At 35.3% G+C, this 20,691-nt stretch overlaps 1 protein-coding gene across 2 annotated transcripts in view; it reads right to left on the bottom strand.

The window, feature by feature from the left end:
- Positions 1 to 251: 251 nt before the first annotated feature.
- Positions 252 to 20,691, bottom strand: part of LOC112597635 (ecdysone-induced protein 74EF) — a 114,785-nt gene continuing 94,345 nt past the window's right edge. For both annotated transcript variants that reach the window (XM_025343763.1, XM_025343764.1), the window contains exons 7-12: positions 18,078 to 18,221; positions 9,640 to 9,762; positions 9,069 to 9,299; positions 2,860 to 3,276; positions 2,513 to 2,705; positions 252 to 998 (exon numbers count right to left, since the gene is read on the bottom strand). In XM_025343763.1, coding sequence (XP_025199548.1) covers positions 890 to 998; positions 2,513 to 2,705; positions 2,860 to 3,276; positions 9,069 to 9,299; positions 9,640 to 9,762; positions 18,078 to 18,221 — 1,217 coding nt within the window. In that variant the 3' untranslated portion in view covers positions 252 to 889. The remainder of the gene's footprint in view (positions 999 to 2,512; positions 2,706 to 2,859; positions 3,277 to 9,068; positions 9,300 to 9,639; positions 9,763 to 18,077; positions 18,222 to 20,691) is intronic.

Below are 20,691 nucleotides of genomic sequence, written 5' to 3' on the forward strand. Positions count from 1 at the left end.
AATGGTAAAAATAAAACTATACACACACGTATATGCGCCGTGTGCATATAATAATTAAGTTTTCATCTTTTATTTTTTTTGTTTTTTATTTGTTCCGAATCGAATTCATTTTCCTAATTAAAATAATAATAATAATAATAATTAAAATTTTGTACACGTTTCGAGATTTGTTTTAAATATATATTATATATACTAAAAACGTAGAGATCGGTCAAACTAACAATAATTAATTTATATGATATATATTTCTGTTTTTTTTTTTAAATTTTTTTTTTAAATGTTATTAAATATAATATATATATTTGTATATTATATCATAATATCTTCTCGGTTAATTATTGTCAGTCTTTACACACACACACATATACACATGCACACAGACGACGGTTGCAGTAGCATCAGCTACAACAACCAGCAGGGAGTACATTAAAATATATTATTATAATATTACATTGTTTAAACGGTAGCAGCAGCGATGGCAGCAGCACACGTTCACGTGAAAAAAAATATAATACGAAAAAAAAAAGAAACACAAGTTTTTGCGCGATATTTACACGGCGGACGAGCCTAAACTCGAATAGTGCAGAATTCTATATACTAATAATATTATATAAATTACACACGCACGCACATACATTCATCTTATATACATGTTATACACACCGGATGCAGGTTAAATTTTACCTACTTACGGTAATGATAATAATATTAATAATAATAAAAATAATAATAATAATAATATGACGACGGACTAGCGACGACGATTTTGCATCCGAGGCGGAAAGAATAAATTATAATATAGCAATTGTAATGATGAAGATGACAATATATTTGTATATTATATATTATCATTACGAGGTCTTTGGTTGTTTTCGGGTTTACATAATCCTCATGCGCCGGAACAATCAATTTCGACGATGTCTTTGGGGACGTCGACAAACTGGTACACCAGTCTCTGGCCGTCTACTTTGGCCAGAATTCCTCTCTGGTAGTAATACCTGTGAACAAATAAACGAACGAACGGTTATTGATATGATCACATTACATTATATATTATAACTTAAAAACAGCATTAATTCAGTTATGCAGTCATCTAAATAGTTTTATATACATGAGTGTAATATACTTTTGAGTATTGGTACAATTTTAAACTTAATTTGGCGTTAAATGCTTTAAAGAACGTTTTTTTTTTAAAATACATACATAAGACAACGTGAGTTCAAAGTTCGATCAATGGTCGTGTTCGAATACGAAACGAGCATATCATTAACGCAGTTTGTTTGTTTATTATTTATTTTGTTTAATTGAAAAACATCTAAACCGGTAAGCGATAATTTAAATTATTTATAAGTACAAGGACACGCGTATACAACGAACGTTGTAGTCAAAAAATTATACGACATTCGGTGATGTTCGGGATATACGTGCAGTCCCTATGCGTATATTTTAAGTATCCGGAAATGCAAAGACTTTGGAATCTACATATCTGCATAATATAATTTACTATTATTATATTCTATGTACGATTGGTGCAATTCCATTTAACTAGCCTAACGTAAACGTAGTTAATTAAAATAAAAAAATTAATTAAAAAACGAACCAATAACAGAATAATGTATACTTTGATAAAAAAAATAAATCAATTCGTATCGAACATATTATTATAATAATATATAACGTACAATATTACATTATACGCATTTTCGTTAGCTGCTGCATAAATTAATAAGTAACTTAGTTATAATATTACGACATTATGTTATCTGTTGTAACGTAGCGGTAGACTATTGTAATTTGTAGAAATATAAACGCTACGGTGTTTACAAACAACGTCTGGTGGTCGTCGAAAGCGAATTAATCGATTTATCGATATTAATACGTAGGTAAAAAGCCGGTATACATATGCAGCTATATGTTTAAATGTTTTATAATGTTATTATTTATTACACACCGATCATTACTGATTTATACGAACGTTGCACGGCGTGCACGTGCGGCAGTACCGATAAATATAATATGATATATTCAACGAATATTCTAATAGAATACCGCCAGCATGCAACAATGAATATAACATAAAGTATGATGCAGCGTAAATGATTATTACTTGTTAATTTAGACTTTAGAGACCGGATTTCTATGCACTTAAAATGGTGAGATTAAGATGTTTTTATGCAGTAAGATATTCTTATACATATGAAAAATATCGGCATCTGTTCTATGCCAACCTATAGTCGACTATAACCAACCCAAAAAAATAAATATTGTTTATCACTACAGAAACTGTATCGCAAAATTAAAAATATGTCACACACTTATTCGTTGACGGATTAAACGTCTTGAGAGCTTAACCAGTTAAAATATATAATCGTCCGTTCTCTATACTATTATTAAATATTACTTCTATCATTATTGCATTAAAACCGTTTTAGTCGTATGCTATATATATATATATATGACATCACAAACTATACGTATGAGAATAATATATAAAGAGATTAATAATTCGTACCTGAGAGCACGTCCCATCGTCTCGTAATTCATGTCGGGTTTATTCTTGTGCTCTCCCCAAAGTTTAGACACCGCCTTGGAGTCGACCAACTTGAAAACACCCTTTTCTCGATTCAACCACTTGATGAACCTCGGGCAGTAGTCGGAGTTTTGCAACAGTTTCAACAAAAACTCCCACAGGTATGTCGTGGAACCTGTATACGAAAAACCGCGTTCCGTCAATATAACATTTTGATATGTATATAACGATATAACTATCACACTAATCGTCTAATAAATACGATTTTTTTTTTGCACATGGGCAAAAATTATTGTGCGTGGTTCGATCGTTACGAAATAATTGTTTACCTTCTCGGCTTTTCCGCTTGGGTCCCGTGGCCGGACAAGACTGCTGTTGGATGACTCCCGGTGAACCGGCCGCGGACGGTCGGCCGACACTGCCGTATTTCTTGGGCTTCTTGTTACTGCTGCTCTTGTTCCCGACTGCCTTTTGGTGGTACATGGCCGCGGCCGCGGTGGGTGCGCCAAAGTCCATGTAGTACAGGTCATTGAGATTAGCCGCTCCGGCGCCGTTGGGCTGGTAACAGTTGGCCGCGGCCGCCTGGATGACAGACCCGCGACCGACCACGGTGCCAGCGCCCGGAAGCGCGGCCGTGGGTGGGCACGGTGGCATGGTGAAGTGACCGCCGGATGTAGGGCTAACCGCCGAACCGTAGCCACCGATTGCCGATGGATGATAGCCAGCGACGCCGCCTCCATAAGGATCTGCGTACGACAAGAAACGAAAGACTTTGGTAAAAATAATAATAATAGTGATAATATAATTTTAGCGGGTACACGTTATTTTGATACAATATTATTGTTTTTTGAATGTAAATTAGTTTATATTGATTATTTACAACGTAATATTGTATAGACGAGACCATACGTATAATATGTAGCGGTCGTTTCAAGGGCGTACGTGAAAAAAAGCGCGAGCGTTGCGCTGCATGGTCGCAGACGAAAAGTTGGTCTGGTAGTGGATATAGGATGGACTAGAAAAAATTAACGAGAAATGGAATAAAAACAAAAAAAACCTACATTTTCGATTTTTTTGAAATAATTATTATATTAAAATATTATACAGTGATATCGACCTTGATATTATTACTTTTATATAACACTACGGGCGGCGGAAGCGTTCAAACAATTTGCATAAATATAGTATCTATATAGGTATACTTATATACAGAATTCACTATTCGCCTATCAGATGTAATATTCCAACTGTTCGATTGCATGCTATTATTATTTTTATTGTATTACAAACGTGTATTAATAATATTTCGCTCGCTTACACACGTTATACCTACCTACCGATACCAATTTCTAAACATTCCGAACGCGTTTCCGCACAAAAAAAAACAAGTACGGTCATCGTGTACACGATATAAGTATAGTTACTTCATTACTCGTTATTATTTTAAACAGACCGCGTCGTATAATATATGTAATGACGTAGCACGTAAATACTTTTCCCGGTTTTGCGCACGAGACGTCCTTAAAAGGAGACGGACAGACGACGGACTCTAAATACAAGACGCGTATAACGTAAACTACGCGTTGGCTATAATATAATACTCGAATAGTAGTCATTTTATAGCAGTTCGCCAATAGAACTTTATCAGGAGCATTTCGATTTTTCGATCGATAGAACCCAAGAAAAGTGACAATTTTGAAAGTTATTGAAATCCGAAGGGCTCGCATCACGGTATTTACTATGAGTAAAATGAGTAGTTCTGGACACACGTTTCAGGCTTATGTGCTATGCTATACAATTCGTTATGACGTACAAAATATAAACGAAGCATTTCGCAATCTCATTATTTAATATATATAATATATATCATGATTCATGAGCCACGCACGCGGTCTATAGAGAGCAGGAAACCGTTGTGGGAACGACCGACGACGACGATGCAATTTCTTATTCAAAAGAAGATTAAAATATTATTATATGATTAGTATTATAATAAACGTCTTCTATTTCCTATTATAATATATAGGTGTACATTATACACGTCCGGGTGTATTAAAATATTATTGTTGTACCACCACCGTTCCATAAACGGATTTCCGTTTCGTCCAGTCGGTGTTTTCATTTTTTCTCTCGAATATCATTCCACAGTCCGTCCGGACTAGAGAGGCTTACTCGCGGACCAGTTTTAGACACCTATACGAACAACTGTGCTTAGGTACACGAAAAAGTTTTTAATTGTAATTGTTAGTACCTGTTACGACATACATTGTGTTCACGTCGTGAATAATAATTTAATAATGTTTCACGGATGATTAAAACGGCAGATCGTATAAGTTTATAGATACGTGGCTATGACTCTTCCCCGCGATAACCCCCACCGAATGTTGTAGCGGTGGACGAACCGGTGTCGAAACCCAGACGGTGGTACCCATATATATAAATGTATTTTTTTCGTTCACCTTGAACTTGGTCTATCTATCCTTCTCTCAATTTTAATCTCTCTCTCTTAAACACATACATTCGTCGTGTGTATACGTCACGTTCCATACGATCGTAGGTATGTGTGTGTGTGTATGCACGCTACACTGCAGTGTTTTCGTACATGTCACTAATATTATACTTAATATCGCGAAAAACCTAAGCGCATGTTACGTGAACAAGGAAATGTGGAATGGTTGTTAAAATTATAGTTACTTGTCTACGATTAAATTGATGATACGATTATTAAACAGATTACAAGAAGAATGATAGAAAAACCGAATTTGGTCGTTTACATTTTTAAATTAAATATCAAGTGTGGAGTTTTTCCTGATTTTATTTTCGTCTCAGACGTACCTATAGATAAAAGTCATAGGATGAATCTAGATACGATGACTGTTAAGTTCAAATCGATTTTACCAATTATTATTTTGTTTTTATTTTATTTTTGCTACTCTACAATATACCTAGTTTTAACAGGAATTTGAATACATTTTCGATATATTGTTCGTGTGATATTGAAAGCATAGGCGATGATAGTGGAGTGCCTTTTTTAGCTCTCTTTAGGCTACTCTCAAAACAATTTAAAGCTTACACTAACATTTAAACAATAATTTTCTTATACTATCACTTTGTGCAGGTAATCCCTTTCCGCCTAAAATACAATTAAATCCCGCCAATCTTCCATATTATGTAAGAGTATTCTGTAACATGCCGTATTCATTTTTACAATATTTCTTATTAACATAAATTTGTAAATATTCAAAATCAGTCTATTGTATATACCTACAGCTCTGTATTATATTATACCGTTTGTATCGTCTTTCCGGGAATGAAAACCGATCGACTTGCGCGTGCGTGGCGTCCGCGATTTCCGCGTTTCGCGTCCGCCTCACACATATATAATGTATAGTTGCAGCAGCTGCCGTCGCTAAATACATCCGCCTGCGGCTCACGAGTGCTATTTTCAGACATAAGTGTGAGCCTGGCCCCCGACGCCGTTATTTGCATTCCGCGGGAATAGGATGGTTGTCGCAACTGTGCCGGGGCCTATCGCGCGGCGATTTACGGACACTGTTCGTCTTTTATGTCTCTAGCGAAAAGTCGCGTAAAGTTGTATTCTAATAATTAACGATATTATAAATCTATTTAATTAGAAAAGAAAAATAATAATCCCAAAACCATTAAAAAATTGCTAAATAGTAGTAATTACTTCAAATGTATAAAATAAGTTTTAATATTTTATTATTCTTTGTCTTACTCATTAGTCACTACCCATCTACAATAGACAGTAATAATTAATAGTAATACGGGATTACAATTTTATAAGTTGTCTAAGTTTTGTATTTTATTGCCTTATTATTTTGACACAGACAATACGCTTAAAGAATAAAATCAAAAAGAAATATCGTATTGTAAATATTAGTATTTATACTTATTTTTAATTTAATTCAATAAAATAAATCAATTTAATATTTAATTATAATATTGGTGCCTGTATAATCACAACATTTTAAGTTGTAATTATAATTATAAAATAATTATACTACAGTGTACCATTACAAGAATCTTTGGTTTCTACTAAAATCGATTATATTGAATTAATACATATCTTCGCGATGGAGAAAAATCGTATAGTTATTTTGCTAAAAATAAAAATGTCGTCGGCGTAGGTGTAGTCGATCTCGAAGGCGTTAGTTAAACGTTTTCGACAAACAATCCGTCAAATCAGAGTAATATTATGAAAATATTATATTATACTTCCTGGTTTCAACGGCGCCTAATCGTCACAACAAAGTCGTACTTGAACAATAATTGTCGATGTAATAACATTGTATTGCATGGGTATCATTTGGTCGTCACGGGTGTAGGTATAAAAATAATGGATATCACAATGTGGAGAAGCAGCGCGCGGGTATATGATATTATTATTTTATATAAGTACCTATAGTGTTATTATGTGAAGGAATAAAAAAAAAAAACCAGAGAACACTGGCGACGAACGCGGAAGTAGTTTCGTGTACAAAAATATAAATCGCCATCGAATGAAACGGAATTTGCGCATGTGAGACGACTCCCGTGAAGCATCGTCGAAGGTCGACGACGGCGCGGCGGCGGTGGCGGCGACCACGTGACCGATAGGTTCGCGACGAGTGGTGGCGGTACTGGCAGCGAAGCGTTACGCAACAGTGACGGGAGGGGCGAAGCGAACACTAGCTCGCGCGTTTTTTGAATAACTACATTATATGATCGTCATACTTAAATTATTATTATTTTGTCAAAAATTCCTACTCAAGCCAAATTAACGCGTTGCCATGAGTAGACAAAGTATAATAAGTAACACGCAAGTGCATGCGTTCTATGTGTTTATTATATCTAGAATTAATAAATTTTTTTATTTCATTTCATCATAATAATAATTAATACGCACACGATGTGTGTCTCTATATCTGAGTACCTACTTCACCACCGACGCCACCTCTGACGCCGCTCCTATTGTGCTCGACGACGAATAATAATAAGATGAAAAAAAAAATTATAAGCTACTCGCCTACGTCTACAACCTTTATGGTGGCGGTGATTATATTATTATTAATATTATCATCGTGCATTCGTGCTGTGTTTGTGTGTTTACGTGTTGTACACTTCCTGAATGCGATAACACAACAATATTATTATATAATTGCACGCGGCGCTTCTTGTTATCTCGAAACAAGAACGCGCACGTCGCGATATTAATGCGTATAATGATTTATTAATCACATTATTTCGACAAACACGTCCGTGCGTACCTACCTACAATACGGTTTTATGTGAATGATATACATCATGGCATCGCAGGAGATAAGGCAGCGGAAACGAAAATATAATATTATTATACATTTATACTACTATAAACATATTATATTAAAAAAATAATAGACGTGCGTTATCAATACGACGATTACGACGAAAGGTCACGCAAGGCAATAGCATATTGAGCATTTCGCGATTTACGAAAATCGTAAACGATGGATCATTTTATATATTTAGCTGTATAGTGTATGTGATATCCATCTCCAAGTATGATAGTGTATGTATCGGGTATTATTGTATTGCTATTATTATAGTGTACGCGCGAGTGAGAGTTAACCTTGAAGTGTTAGTATGTCATTGCTCTATCTCTCTCTTTCGGTCTTTTTCCTCTCCTCTTACATGTCCGTGAATCTGTCTCGCTCACATCTGCATATCATTAGGTTTTATGATATAATATATATATATTATAATGCTCTCTCACTCTTGGTCCTTTATATATCCACTCCACCTCTGTGCTTATTCCGGCGTTCGTCCGTCCGTGTGTATATATATCTCTCTCTCCTGCGCGTCACACAAGCTCACATGCATTCGAGTCGAGGTGGTCACGTGACCACCTTTCAGCGCCGGTTCTCCCTTTCCGCAAATCGCTATAGAAAACGAAATAAAAAACCACCAATCGTCCTCAGGTCGCGCCACCGCGACCGCATTGGCAACACTGCCGAGTATAAACTCGTTTTCATCGCAAAGATTTTTTTTTATACATATGTATTATATTGTTCCAACTCATACACACACATTCACAACCCACACTGAGAGCGGTCGACTTGCGCCAAAACGGCTATTACTGACCAGCCGCACGATCAATAAATTTACAATGTTCTCTTCCACCTTCTCCTTCAGCAAGCATACAAACTTGTCATTATTTTTCTGCAACGTTCACGAAAGAGTATAATAATACGAACGACGAGAGAGAGAAAGAGTATAGATCGTCGAACGAAATGGTAAAAACATATTTCGGAATGAGTCATTTTGCGTAATCTTTGTTTTTTATTAACTTCGAGGAACATATTTTATGCGTTTCTCACATAGCAAATATAAGTTAATCCGATTTCTGCATTCGATTATATTATACGCGTATTAAGTCATCATTTTATCTGTGAACGGTTTTAATTTTTTGTGTGATATTTTTATGAAAAATGAAAAAAACTAGAACAATAATATTGTACCTGTGAAATATAATTATGAAAATATTGATAGCACTCACGATTATTTCGCATGAAAAGTGGATGTTTGGGCGATGGAGGCGCGGGACCGGGATGATGGTAAGCACCCGGTGGTGGAGCGTTCACTCCGTATATCCTGGAGAATAAGTCCTGTTGTTGCTGTTGCTGTTGCTGTTGTTGCTGTTGCTGTTGTTGTTGTTGTTGTTGCTGCTGCTGATGACATTGTGCGATACTCGGTGGGTCTGGACTAGTACGGCGACCACAAGAAGAGACTGATAAAGCGTACAGAAAACAATGAAACAAAACCAAAGACCCAAAAACATTAATCTCATATCTTTAGCATAATATAACGAATTATAAGCTTATATAAAAGGAACAACTAAGGCGGGTACTGAGAGGAAAATGTTCAGAGTTGAATATGATTGAGGACATTGGTTCATGATTGGATGGTTTAAGTTAGTGCAATATTGCAATAATATAAAATATTATATTTTATGGACGTTATTTTGATAGTCTCGCAATAAATGCGGATGACGAGGAAAAAGATTATAAGAGGAAAAACTCATTATTATAATACAACATAGTCGGTTATTAATGCGAACATAATCTGACCTTGGTGGTGATACTGGTGCGGTTGGAGCCGAGCCCTGAGCTCGGTGTCGGTGGACGTGTGTCCACTGCTGCTGCTGTCCACGTCGGACACTCCGGAGTCCGCGGGGCTGGGAGGCAGAGAGCCTGAAACGAAACGAGCAAACACGTTAATTTATACATCATAAAAATATAAAATAATATACACAGCGCATTATTCATACGAGATGCACACGGGTTTTATACAATACAATATAATATCGTACACAGTATATTATTTATATAGTGTAGTATAATAATATAAGTAATCATATGTATACGCGAGCCTAAGTATATAGGTATACATAGTATTATATATAATATACAAAGGGGGACAAACATACATTTTTGTAACAAGTTAATAAATTATTAATTAACTTAATAACTTAACTGTTGAAATCACTAAGATTCTTACGGTTGATTTAAAAATAATCCATCAAGTAAAAATTAAAAATGTTTTTGAAATAAATTGTTGGTTTTATATACATTTAAATGTAATGTACACGGTTTTAAATAAAAATAATCTAATACTTAAATAAAAGGTATAATACTATATTTTTTGTTACGTTTTTTGATATAATAATATTTTATACAAATAGACACAATACGTATATTCTTTATGATTCAGGTGTATTAATTAAAAAAGAAGATAAGCCTTTTTGTAAACTGAGATAAATTTGATATATTTTTTTTTCATATTAACTTTAAGCTTGACGCGTTAAATGTATTATTTGTTTTCACTTGACTTAACATGAATTAATTATTTTCATTAACTTGCCCATCTCTGTGTATTAAAATATGTACCTCGATTGTGAATACTTTACATAAAATAATGATAATATAAGCGACAATTATTTTAAGTGGTCGCGGTCAAGTTGAGTTAGAACGGGACGAAACGTGTAGGAGGTGAACTGTAATACAAAACTTTATACCCATATTATAACCTGTTTTAACTATTAGATTCGCGTCGTAATTTTATGTTATATCGGACAATTTTTACTTTAGTTTTAATATGTCACAAAAATATATATTGTTTACGGGAAAAAAATGCAATCGTCGCGTTGCGGTAGCTCGTTGCAGATTTTCGAGTACTTTATCATTTTATTTTACATGTCGATGACGTCGAGTTTCCGGGGTTTTCGTCGACCAGAAGATTAAATCCACGATTTGCTGTCAATACGCGGCGTGATAATATTTAATCAACGCGTGTGCGAATAATACCGACACGTAACGTAATTTATTGTTATAACACTTATAACCTAATATACAATATTTGGCGCGTGTCGTGCGCACTGAGCATATATATGTATATACAATGCATACCTAATACATATCGTTATAGGTATTAGATATAATATTTTAAATTATATTTATCATTGTTGCGGGTGCGGTATGGGTAGTTTTAAGTATTATATTACAGTCGGTTGTTTTGTTCGCCTGTTAGCGGCACTGGTCAGTATCGTGCCGATCGACGTCGGTTTATGCGTAAAACCGAGTGTCGTAAAACTTGGCGTTACGAAACGCGTTAGAGAATTTTCCGTACATTAAACACGACAGCAGCTGTTTAATAAACACACTTTGCGAATATACATGACTATATATGATCGCGATATCTGGTTCACTGCTAATTTCCGACGATGTTTTATTATTATTATTTATTTTTTTATATTTTCCGTCGGCAGAGATAGAACACGAGGTTTTTTGTAAACAATCGGATTATTGGCTCATTAAATAAAATAAGTATAGTATAAACGATACGTCTAGTTTACGCGTAAATATTGAACAATTTTAATTTTTCGACGATGTTGCAACATTTAAACGAGTCAATGGCCGCGCGGAGTCATAAAGTATAAATAAAATAATTATTATTCGCGTATTATCATATTTTATATATTATATACAGAGTAATTTACTAAACATGCTTAACTCAATTTTTTTCTTTTAAAAATGAATTATTCAAATTCAGATTTTTAAAATATTTAAATATACCTATAAGACCATATTTATAGAAAAAATATTAGTTAAATAATTTAAAGAGTTAAGGAGGGTAGGGAGTTCTGACTTGAAAAACAGAAGTTTCAGGATACAGCTTAAGCAGCACAACAAATTTCAAGAATTTTTAAGTTTAGTCATTAAATATATTTAAATATTCAAAAAAATCAGATATTGAATAACTGCAATAACAAAAATGAAAAAAAAAGGTGAACATATTTAGTGAATCATCCTACATGTTGTTATTGTTTTTGCTGTGACGCAAATGTGTTCATGCGTATCGTGTGATGAGAAAGGCATTCAGAAAAGAAACGTTTGGCTGAGAAAATAGTAAAGAGTCGGAACTGCGACGGAAAGTCCCCATGCATTATACCTATACAACAGCATAATGCGTATACGTATAATATATTAGGTATCATCATTATACGCGCGTCGGTTATGACCGTTGGGTGTAAAAGATATATTACTTATAGTCTATAGAGAGAAAAAGGTATGGACGATACGAAAACGGGTTTCGGCCGATTAAACGCGCGAAATAGAGATCCATTAATCACTGCGGCAGATTGACGGGCGTCGACTAGCCAGACCTCGGACTGACCGGGTCTCATGCAAATGTCACGTCCGCCGTACAGGTGTAGATCACACGCGGTGGTCATCGCCATTAGTCATCGTGTCCGCGAGTCGGTCCCCCGGACGACGGCCGATGACGGACAATGATAATAATATACGCGCATCCCTTCTGTATTTTGTATTCCTTTCTATATCCGCGTACACCGTATATCATTATTATTATACTGTATAATATTGTTATTTCGTGATACGTCCGAGGAGAGGCTATTTATCAGTCTTACTGCGGTGGTGCGAACCGTGACGATATTGTTGATATGTTAAGTATAATAATTATTATGCGCAAGCGTTTTACATTGTATAGGAAACGGCGGCGGCCGCCGCGACCGTTACAAACAAAAGCAGGAAGAAGCAGCCGGATAACGACTATGACTATGACGACAACGACGATCGCCGCCACCACTACCATCGCCACCACCATCATCATCATATCGTATACACTTCCTATAGGTACGACGCCTCTTCTTCTGGCCCGCGCAGGTCTTCGCCGTTCCAGGAGAGTCTGACGACGACGGCGAAACCGGTTCGGCGAGCGTATAAATTCACTGACCCCGCGCCGAGACCTTGGGAGTTTCTCTACATCGCGCCGGTTTTTTTTTCATCGGTTTTACACGAGTCTTTCAATTTTACTCTGCAACGGCGGAGAGCATTCCAAAAAGTGAAAAAAAAAAATGATATAATATATAAAATACAATCGTCCGCGTCCCCAGGAAACGATAATAACTCATTGGCGGACCGCGCGAATTGGCGTAATCCTTGGATTATAATAATAACAATAATATATAATATCGAATATACGTAGGGTATACCTATTTAAAGGGCCATAAGGGAAATGTACCCTGCGGAGCAGCTGCTGCTGCTGTATAATGTGCGTACAACTCTTTTTTTCCTCTTTTCCGATTAATTTTTTTTTGCCGCGTCAAAGATATTATATAATATAATATTATTATTATTATTTTATTTTTTTTTGTGCTGAAAACGCGGAATTTCAACCCAAAAAGGGTGCCGTAGGTTCTTCTCATTGTTGTTGTCGTGCGAGCATATCCTCATCTGCACGGGTTGTTGTGCAATCGGGTGCATTTTATATATACAGCTGAATAACGACAACCATCATAGTGTTCACCTGCAGTAGTCCCTCATCATCCCCGCATTGCACTCGCAGCCATCGTTATACAATACGCGGTCGGTGTGATTTTTGGGGCATTTCTACCCTTTTTCCGCGCAAAGGGTTAGCCGGCCGTAATTTCGACGACGCAATTATTGCGTTCATAATATAATACACAGTAGTGTTGTATAAAAGGGTTTTATCGTTCGGCGTGGGGTTTTTGACACTTTTGTGGAAACCGGTGGCGCGTGTCGTTCTTTGCGCAATTTCAATGGGATCGACGCCTGCTGCTGCGGCTTTATTATTTGTATTTATATACGGTTGCGATAAAAGGGTTTGGCGCGCGCGTATCACGAAAACAACTTCGCGGACAATACGCATGCACATAAACACACAGATGTTTCCATAATTCTGATGTTTTCGACGGAAATCCAATACGCAAGGGTTGACACCGAAGAGCGGTTATTATTATTATTATTATTATCGTTGAGTTTTTCGCGACTGCCAACAGGAAACACGAGGTATAAACATAAAAAAAAAATTATATAAATAGTTAGCAAACAAACATGACCTATAAATTAAAGAAGAACGAATAAAAAAAAACTTGCGGATGTGCTTGCACAGCCCCCGCGGTTCGTCCTGCTGAGTATTACGTCACGATGGGCAGTTATGCGCGACGACCGCAATAACGACGATATTGTATAGTTATGTTTCTGGGACGTAGACAGATTCTTATCGCTATGCAATAGTTGCAATAATAATAATAAATACGATTTCAACTTACAAGACAGACCGACGACCACGTTATATCGTTATATGTTCTTAAACAATTGTTATTATTATCCTTGCGCGTTGCGCGTAATTTTTCTTTTAACTATACCTTTAAAAATATTTAATATAGATATCCATTATAATATATTATTAAGCGATAAAAACACTAACCGTGAAACTACATAATATTATGGAATATTAATATGATTTGTGGTTTTAAATTTGAATTTGACATTGAAAACTAACGAAATATGATTTAACATATTGATACATTAACATATTAATGTACATTATAATATTATAATCATTTTTAAATTATGTTTATATTAATTTTATTGTAATTATTTACATCGCTTAGCGTGATTTTGTATAGATTGCTGGTTATTAAAGTTTGAATACAATTTATAATGTGATAACAAAGTATAAAAATTAAAACCATATATAAATTCTAGAATATCTTAATTTATAATACAGTCTAATCTCTGTATTACATTAATATAATTTTAAATAAACCATTCAAACTGAAAAGTGAAAACTATTCAAATTTGTTTGTTAGTTTTTGTATAAGTCGTATTATACATAAAACTCGAGATACATAAAGCGTTTTCAAAAATTTATACACTGCAGGTACGTATAGATCATTATAATATAATGTAATAAATGTTCTTTAATTTCAACGGACATCCGGTTCCGGCAATACGCCCACAACCGTAAATATGCTATATATTTACGTTTTAATGTTTGCAGTTTCTTGTATTTATATCATAAATAAAATCAACCATGCGCGTTTATACCTACACTCGAAGAGTTTATCAAGACACTGAACATATTCTTTTTTTAAAACCGAATGTAATGACATGTTTTGAAATGTGACACGTACAATAATATTACTATGACGTGGTTTATTTTTATACACATATAATAAATGTAATCGCTGAGTTCGAAATTTTTTTCCACCTGAATCGCAAATAACTAAAGGATTTTACATTGACAAATTTAGAGGCTCTTTTTTTCTCGCGAGTCTATGTCCTACGTTATGATATTTGTCGACCCAGATTGCATGACAATCTATTGACTTTATAAGATTATAAGTTATAACATATGCCAGTATATAATATGGTTTCCAATTCCGGGGGGTATATTGTTTTACTTTATGTCTTTACGATGACAATGACACGATTTTATAGTTTTTTTTTTCCGTTTAACATGTTTCTCGACAACAATTCTCCTTGAAGGATAAAGCAAAAAAGCTGATTCTCTGAAGTCGTTGAATATATCAAACCTAAGGGATTATAATAAGAACCTGTTTTTCGCGTTGGTTCCAATGGTCAGTCGTCGCCGACTGACCATCGGTCATCTACATATACGTATAAGGGGAGACCGATGACCTTTCCCATAAACCTATACCTATAAAACCGATTTTTTTTTTTACCAACGGCTGAACGACGGGAAATAAATCGGTAGTAATTTATTATTTCGTATGTCCGTTATGCCAAAGGTCGTAACCGAATATCAAACTGACCAATATACTAGTATATACATATACAGAAATTGTGGAAAAGTATTTTACAAATTTATTGTGCTTTAATAACAGTATAAAAGCTTTTATATTTTATGGTTGTATATATGGAAAACAAAAATTTACGAAAAAAAGTATACATTTAATTAATAATAATTTAGCGTTTTCCAATAAACACACAAATATAATAATAGTTATATTTGTTATTTTGTATATTCCTTTATTCTATATTGATTAAAATTATAATATTGTAGTAGCATACTGTTTGAACAGTTTTAATATTATGATCGTTTTATAATAAACGTTCGGAATGCCGTGATTGAAATAAATTGCACGCATTTGGAATTATATATCCTGTTCGATTATTCACATGTATAAGTGTAATACGGGAATTTTTTTACTGTAACACCACTATAAATAGCAGCGCGTTTCGCAATTGAATCAATACGAACCATTATTTTATTTATCGACCAGGTGTGAGCGATCTGTACGCTGTCGTAAATATATACACATCACAAACACATTTATAATTTAATCACATATTTTATACACAAACTTTGTCGCACTTTATGTGCTCTGCGGCCGGACAATGGTCAGGGGGAGGCGAACCGGTTTCCGGGGTGTATACCTATGTTATTATACCGGTCGTGTCCGGTGATGTCCACATCGTGTACCAAAACATGGTCCGTTGACCACGGCAGTGGGGGTAGTGAAGAAACGATATCACGGGCTGGTCATATCCCTCATCGATATTGACCATCGTCCGGCGGTCGAACGGGTTTGACCGCCACGCAAAATATTTAACGTACGCATATAATATTGTAATAATAATATATAACCGACGATTCCCAAGGAATGACCAGTGGTCAGAATTTTTTATTATAGGCAAGCACACGATAATCGCCGTTACAAGCAGTAGGGGTGTGTGCGTAGAAGACGATTTTTGATTGACCCCGCGAATAATGGAAGTAATATTTAATATATACATACTCGGCGGTTTCCGTCGATACGACGAATATTACCGATGTGGTCATGGGCAGGGGGTAATAATATTGTTTTCCCGGGAGTGCGCCGATGGGAACTAAATTTAACGATTAACTATTTTTCAATACCATTTTAGTATACGGTTAACGGGGTCGAGGAAATCGGCGTTAAACACTTGTGTCGTAGTCATCGCTCGTCGTCATAACATTCAATAAAAATACATGATGTAAAAGTGAAATTTAATTTTTACGAAACTATTTGGCGAGAAAATCATGTATACGATTCGTGGTGTCTTGGGTTTCAAGGCCTCGAGTACATAATTGGCTGTATTTAACGCGTTATACTCTGTATTGAACGTGACGTTTGACATACATACGTTTAATATATTATTATGAATTAAAAATTTATATATTATCAAATCATGATTTAGTACCGATGGAAATTTTCTTGATAAAATATATGCCATCCGCAGGACAATAGAGCTGTATTTTGAGATAAATTATTATAATACAATATAATTCGCAGAATACGGTCAAAGATCATATTATATATTATTATTAGTGCTATATCATATCATTGTATATTGATGCATGCGTAAATCGTATAAAAATATTAATTATCTGTCCGAATGAAATTATAATGGCAATCAACCAAGTGAATAAAATATTTATTAAAATAATGTGAATGAGTTATTCACATGGGTATACCTAATATATTATTGTTGTCGTCCTTATGGGTTTAATGCTCCGAAAAAAATCAATGGCGAAAGATCACGTCGATGTGCATACGTACCGGAAACTTCCGAATCGCGAAGTGAAAACGGACTTTCTTTGAACCGGCTCTTCCGGTCTCGTGACGCGGCAGCCGTAGATATATGTGGAATATATAAATAGATATAATTTTATGCGCGAGAGTCAGAATAACGCTGCTATCACGGTGTAAACAATAGAAAGTCGTTGGTTAGAATTGAAGGGATATATAATATATTATATTGCTTAAACATATGCATTTATTTTATTACAGGTGTACTCGCGCTTCGCCCGGCTGATTTAGGTCACAGCGACGAGACGTCGTGACGACACAGCAGTGCGTCGTTTTGACGAAACGAAATCGTAATAAAGCAGTATAATATGTATAATATTATGCGAATACTTCGTCTGCTGAGATCGTGAATTACATTGTGATAGACGACCCTACGTAATAATTTATGCATAAATTGAGATTTAATGCTGCTGTACGGGCATCAGCTTTGGTTTTTGCAACACATTCAAAAAACAATGTACGATAATATATTATTATATTAAACCGTATAAGTATCTATACTCCGTGTGACATACATAATATGCACTTAAAAAATATTTTATTATTGGGATTATGATTGTTGTTACAATATTAAATTATGAATTATGATTATCGAATATTCACCGGCATGATGGAATCCGTGGGGCAGGGCAAACGACAACTGTTGCCTGGGCGGCAGATGGTCGGCCGCTCCTGGGTTTCCTACACCACCGTTGCCAGCGATCCGGAGGTGATCCAGGAAGTCGATGTTCTCGTCCTTTTCATTACCTGCGACAAAAGAACATTTGCGTTAGGCAGGTATTACAAACGTGTACATGAATAATGATTATATGAGTAGTATATCATATGATACATGCAGTTGAAGGGTATTGTGAAAAATGTCTGGTGCAGTGATCAACAATTATATTATAAAACGTGGATGAAATTTTATTGAAACCGGCTAATATTTTATTGTGCCATTCGAGCGACCAATTTAATGTTTTCGGCGTTTTTCGTATAAATCCATTTGTATACCAATATATGTATAATATTAAATGTGTATTGCATCGACTGCGTAATGAGTTAAACTTTAATACATTTCGCGATTGATAAAATATAGAATCAAATTCGATTCGATAAAAATAATAAATCTATACATATAGTCACATAGACAACGTCGCCAACATCATATAATCGCAGACACTTAGGTCCCGGCATCGTGGCGACCCTCACCCACTGCACCGCCGGGATGAGTAGTGGTGGTGGTGAGGCCGACGGCATGAGGGGGAATAATTGACCGGCAGATACGGCACCGGAAGGGAAAGTGGGTTGAGGCGCCGCCGCAACCGCCACACGGTTGCCACATCGTTTCCTTGACCCACATTTTCACCTGCTTCCCAAAAGACACGTCTCCCCCGCAAACGCATGAACGTACATATTTTAATAATACATACACTATTGTCGGACGTTTTATTATATAGTACTTAACCAGCTATTATGTACATGTAGGTACACACTACACAATAACATATAGGTAGTATCGAATGTTTACGAACAATCGATAAAGATCGCCTCCCCCACTATATTTTAATAACTCGATCGACCATGATTATATTATTGTTAATATTACCAATGGTGAAAATTAGATCGCTGACGATTTTTTTTTTTGGTTGCTCCGTATAGGTATACGATCCGGAACAAAGAAAGTGACGACGGTGAATTTCGCGTTTGTTCCGGTATACCTCTTTATATATATACAATATTAACGCACACAGACACTAAATAAGGCGGTCGTTTTGAAAACGAATCTACTTTCAATGTTTATAACTCGCACTACGCGCACATTTCATCCGCTCCACTGGCACGTATTTTATCGAATATATTTTACCTACGTCATTATAATGTATCCTTTCAATCTATTATATGCATAGATTATTATACCATCGGTGTCGGAAGTCAATACAGTGTTAAACGTTTTGTTTTTCAGTGTGTTTTTTTTTATTATTAATTCTTTGTCTAGCCTACCTATATTATATCGTGACATTGGTTGTATATTAAAATATTAAGTATTAATATTATCTTTGTATTACATCAAGAGGTTGTAAAATTGCGGCCATTGCCGTTTATAAAACATTGTCCATGCGTTTGTGTTGTTTTTTTTCGTAATATAGCGCATATTATGTTCCCCGGCGTCTTAGCCTTGAACAGCTTAGATATATAATTGTATTATGTATCTATTATTGTATAGCAGTATAGTCCCCACCCATAAGGGACCGGAAAACCTATGCCAAAAAATAGTGGGCGAACACAATTTCTCGTTGCAATCAGGTCAACGCGTGTGTTTTGGCATTAAGTAAAAAAAATTAAAAAATATGAATAAAAAAAGAAGAGTAAGAGAATGAAAGAAAAATTCTGATTCTCTCCGAAAATAAACGTGCGGGAGGACGACCCATCGGCGCGCGGTACACGACGAATACAAAACTAGGTCAAACGCCCTTAGACCCGAAAAAAAACAGGCCGACCATACAAAAAATACCCGTGACCAACTGTTGTCTCGGAATTGGGTCACGTACACGCAAGGGGTTAAATCATTATTGTAGACAGTTTTTTTTTTTTTAACTCTTCTCTCCGTGCAATAAACTATCGTAACTTGTGTGTATAATATAATATTCATTCTTAAAACGGTTAAATTGACCGGAACAAACGAGTGTTCGAAGAAGAAATCTTAAGAATACATACATATTATGGGATACCACACATCTATATAATATATAACCTATAAAAAAGAAAAAGGGATTGTGACTATTTGTCGTGTGCGTATGACCCACATATTTATTATCTTGGTATACTATTTGTTTTATTTTACTATCGTCGACGATATACATAATGGTCCCGTCGTTTGGGGTTTGAGGTCTACGGCCTCAATCGCTTCATGCTCATAAATGTCTAACTATGGCCTTGGGGTTGAAAAGGATATCGGTTTCGGAAATTCTAAAGCAGACCACGACGTCGACAAACATAATAATAAATTTTGTTGGGGTATTATTTTGTTGTATATAATATTATACACATCTCAACATATATATTACCTATATTATGTATGTATTTAAATAACTGACTCGTGTGTATTCGGAAAAAAAACCGAATCCGTGATTTGAGAAACGTCGTGGGATGACGGTATTTGAAAAAAATCGTGTGGTAGTAGGTATTTCTTTACATATATTTTGGCGTTAAGCGTTTTTTTTTTCTTTCAAAGATA

The sequence above is a fragment of the Melanaphis sacchari genome, unplaced genomic scaffold (assembly GCF_002803265.2).
Source record: "Melanaphis sacchari strain LSU unplaced genomic scaffold, SCAv2.0 Contig42_pilon_pilon, whole genome shotgun sequence".
NCBI lineage: Eukaryota > Metazoa > Arthropoda > Insecta > Hemiptera > Aphididae > Melanaphis > Melanaphis sacchari.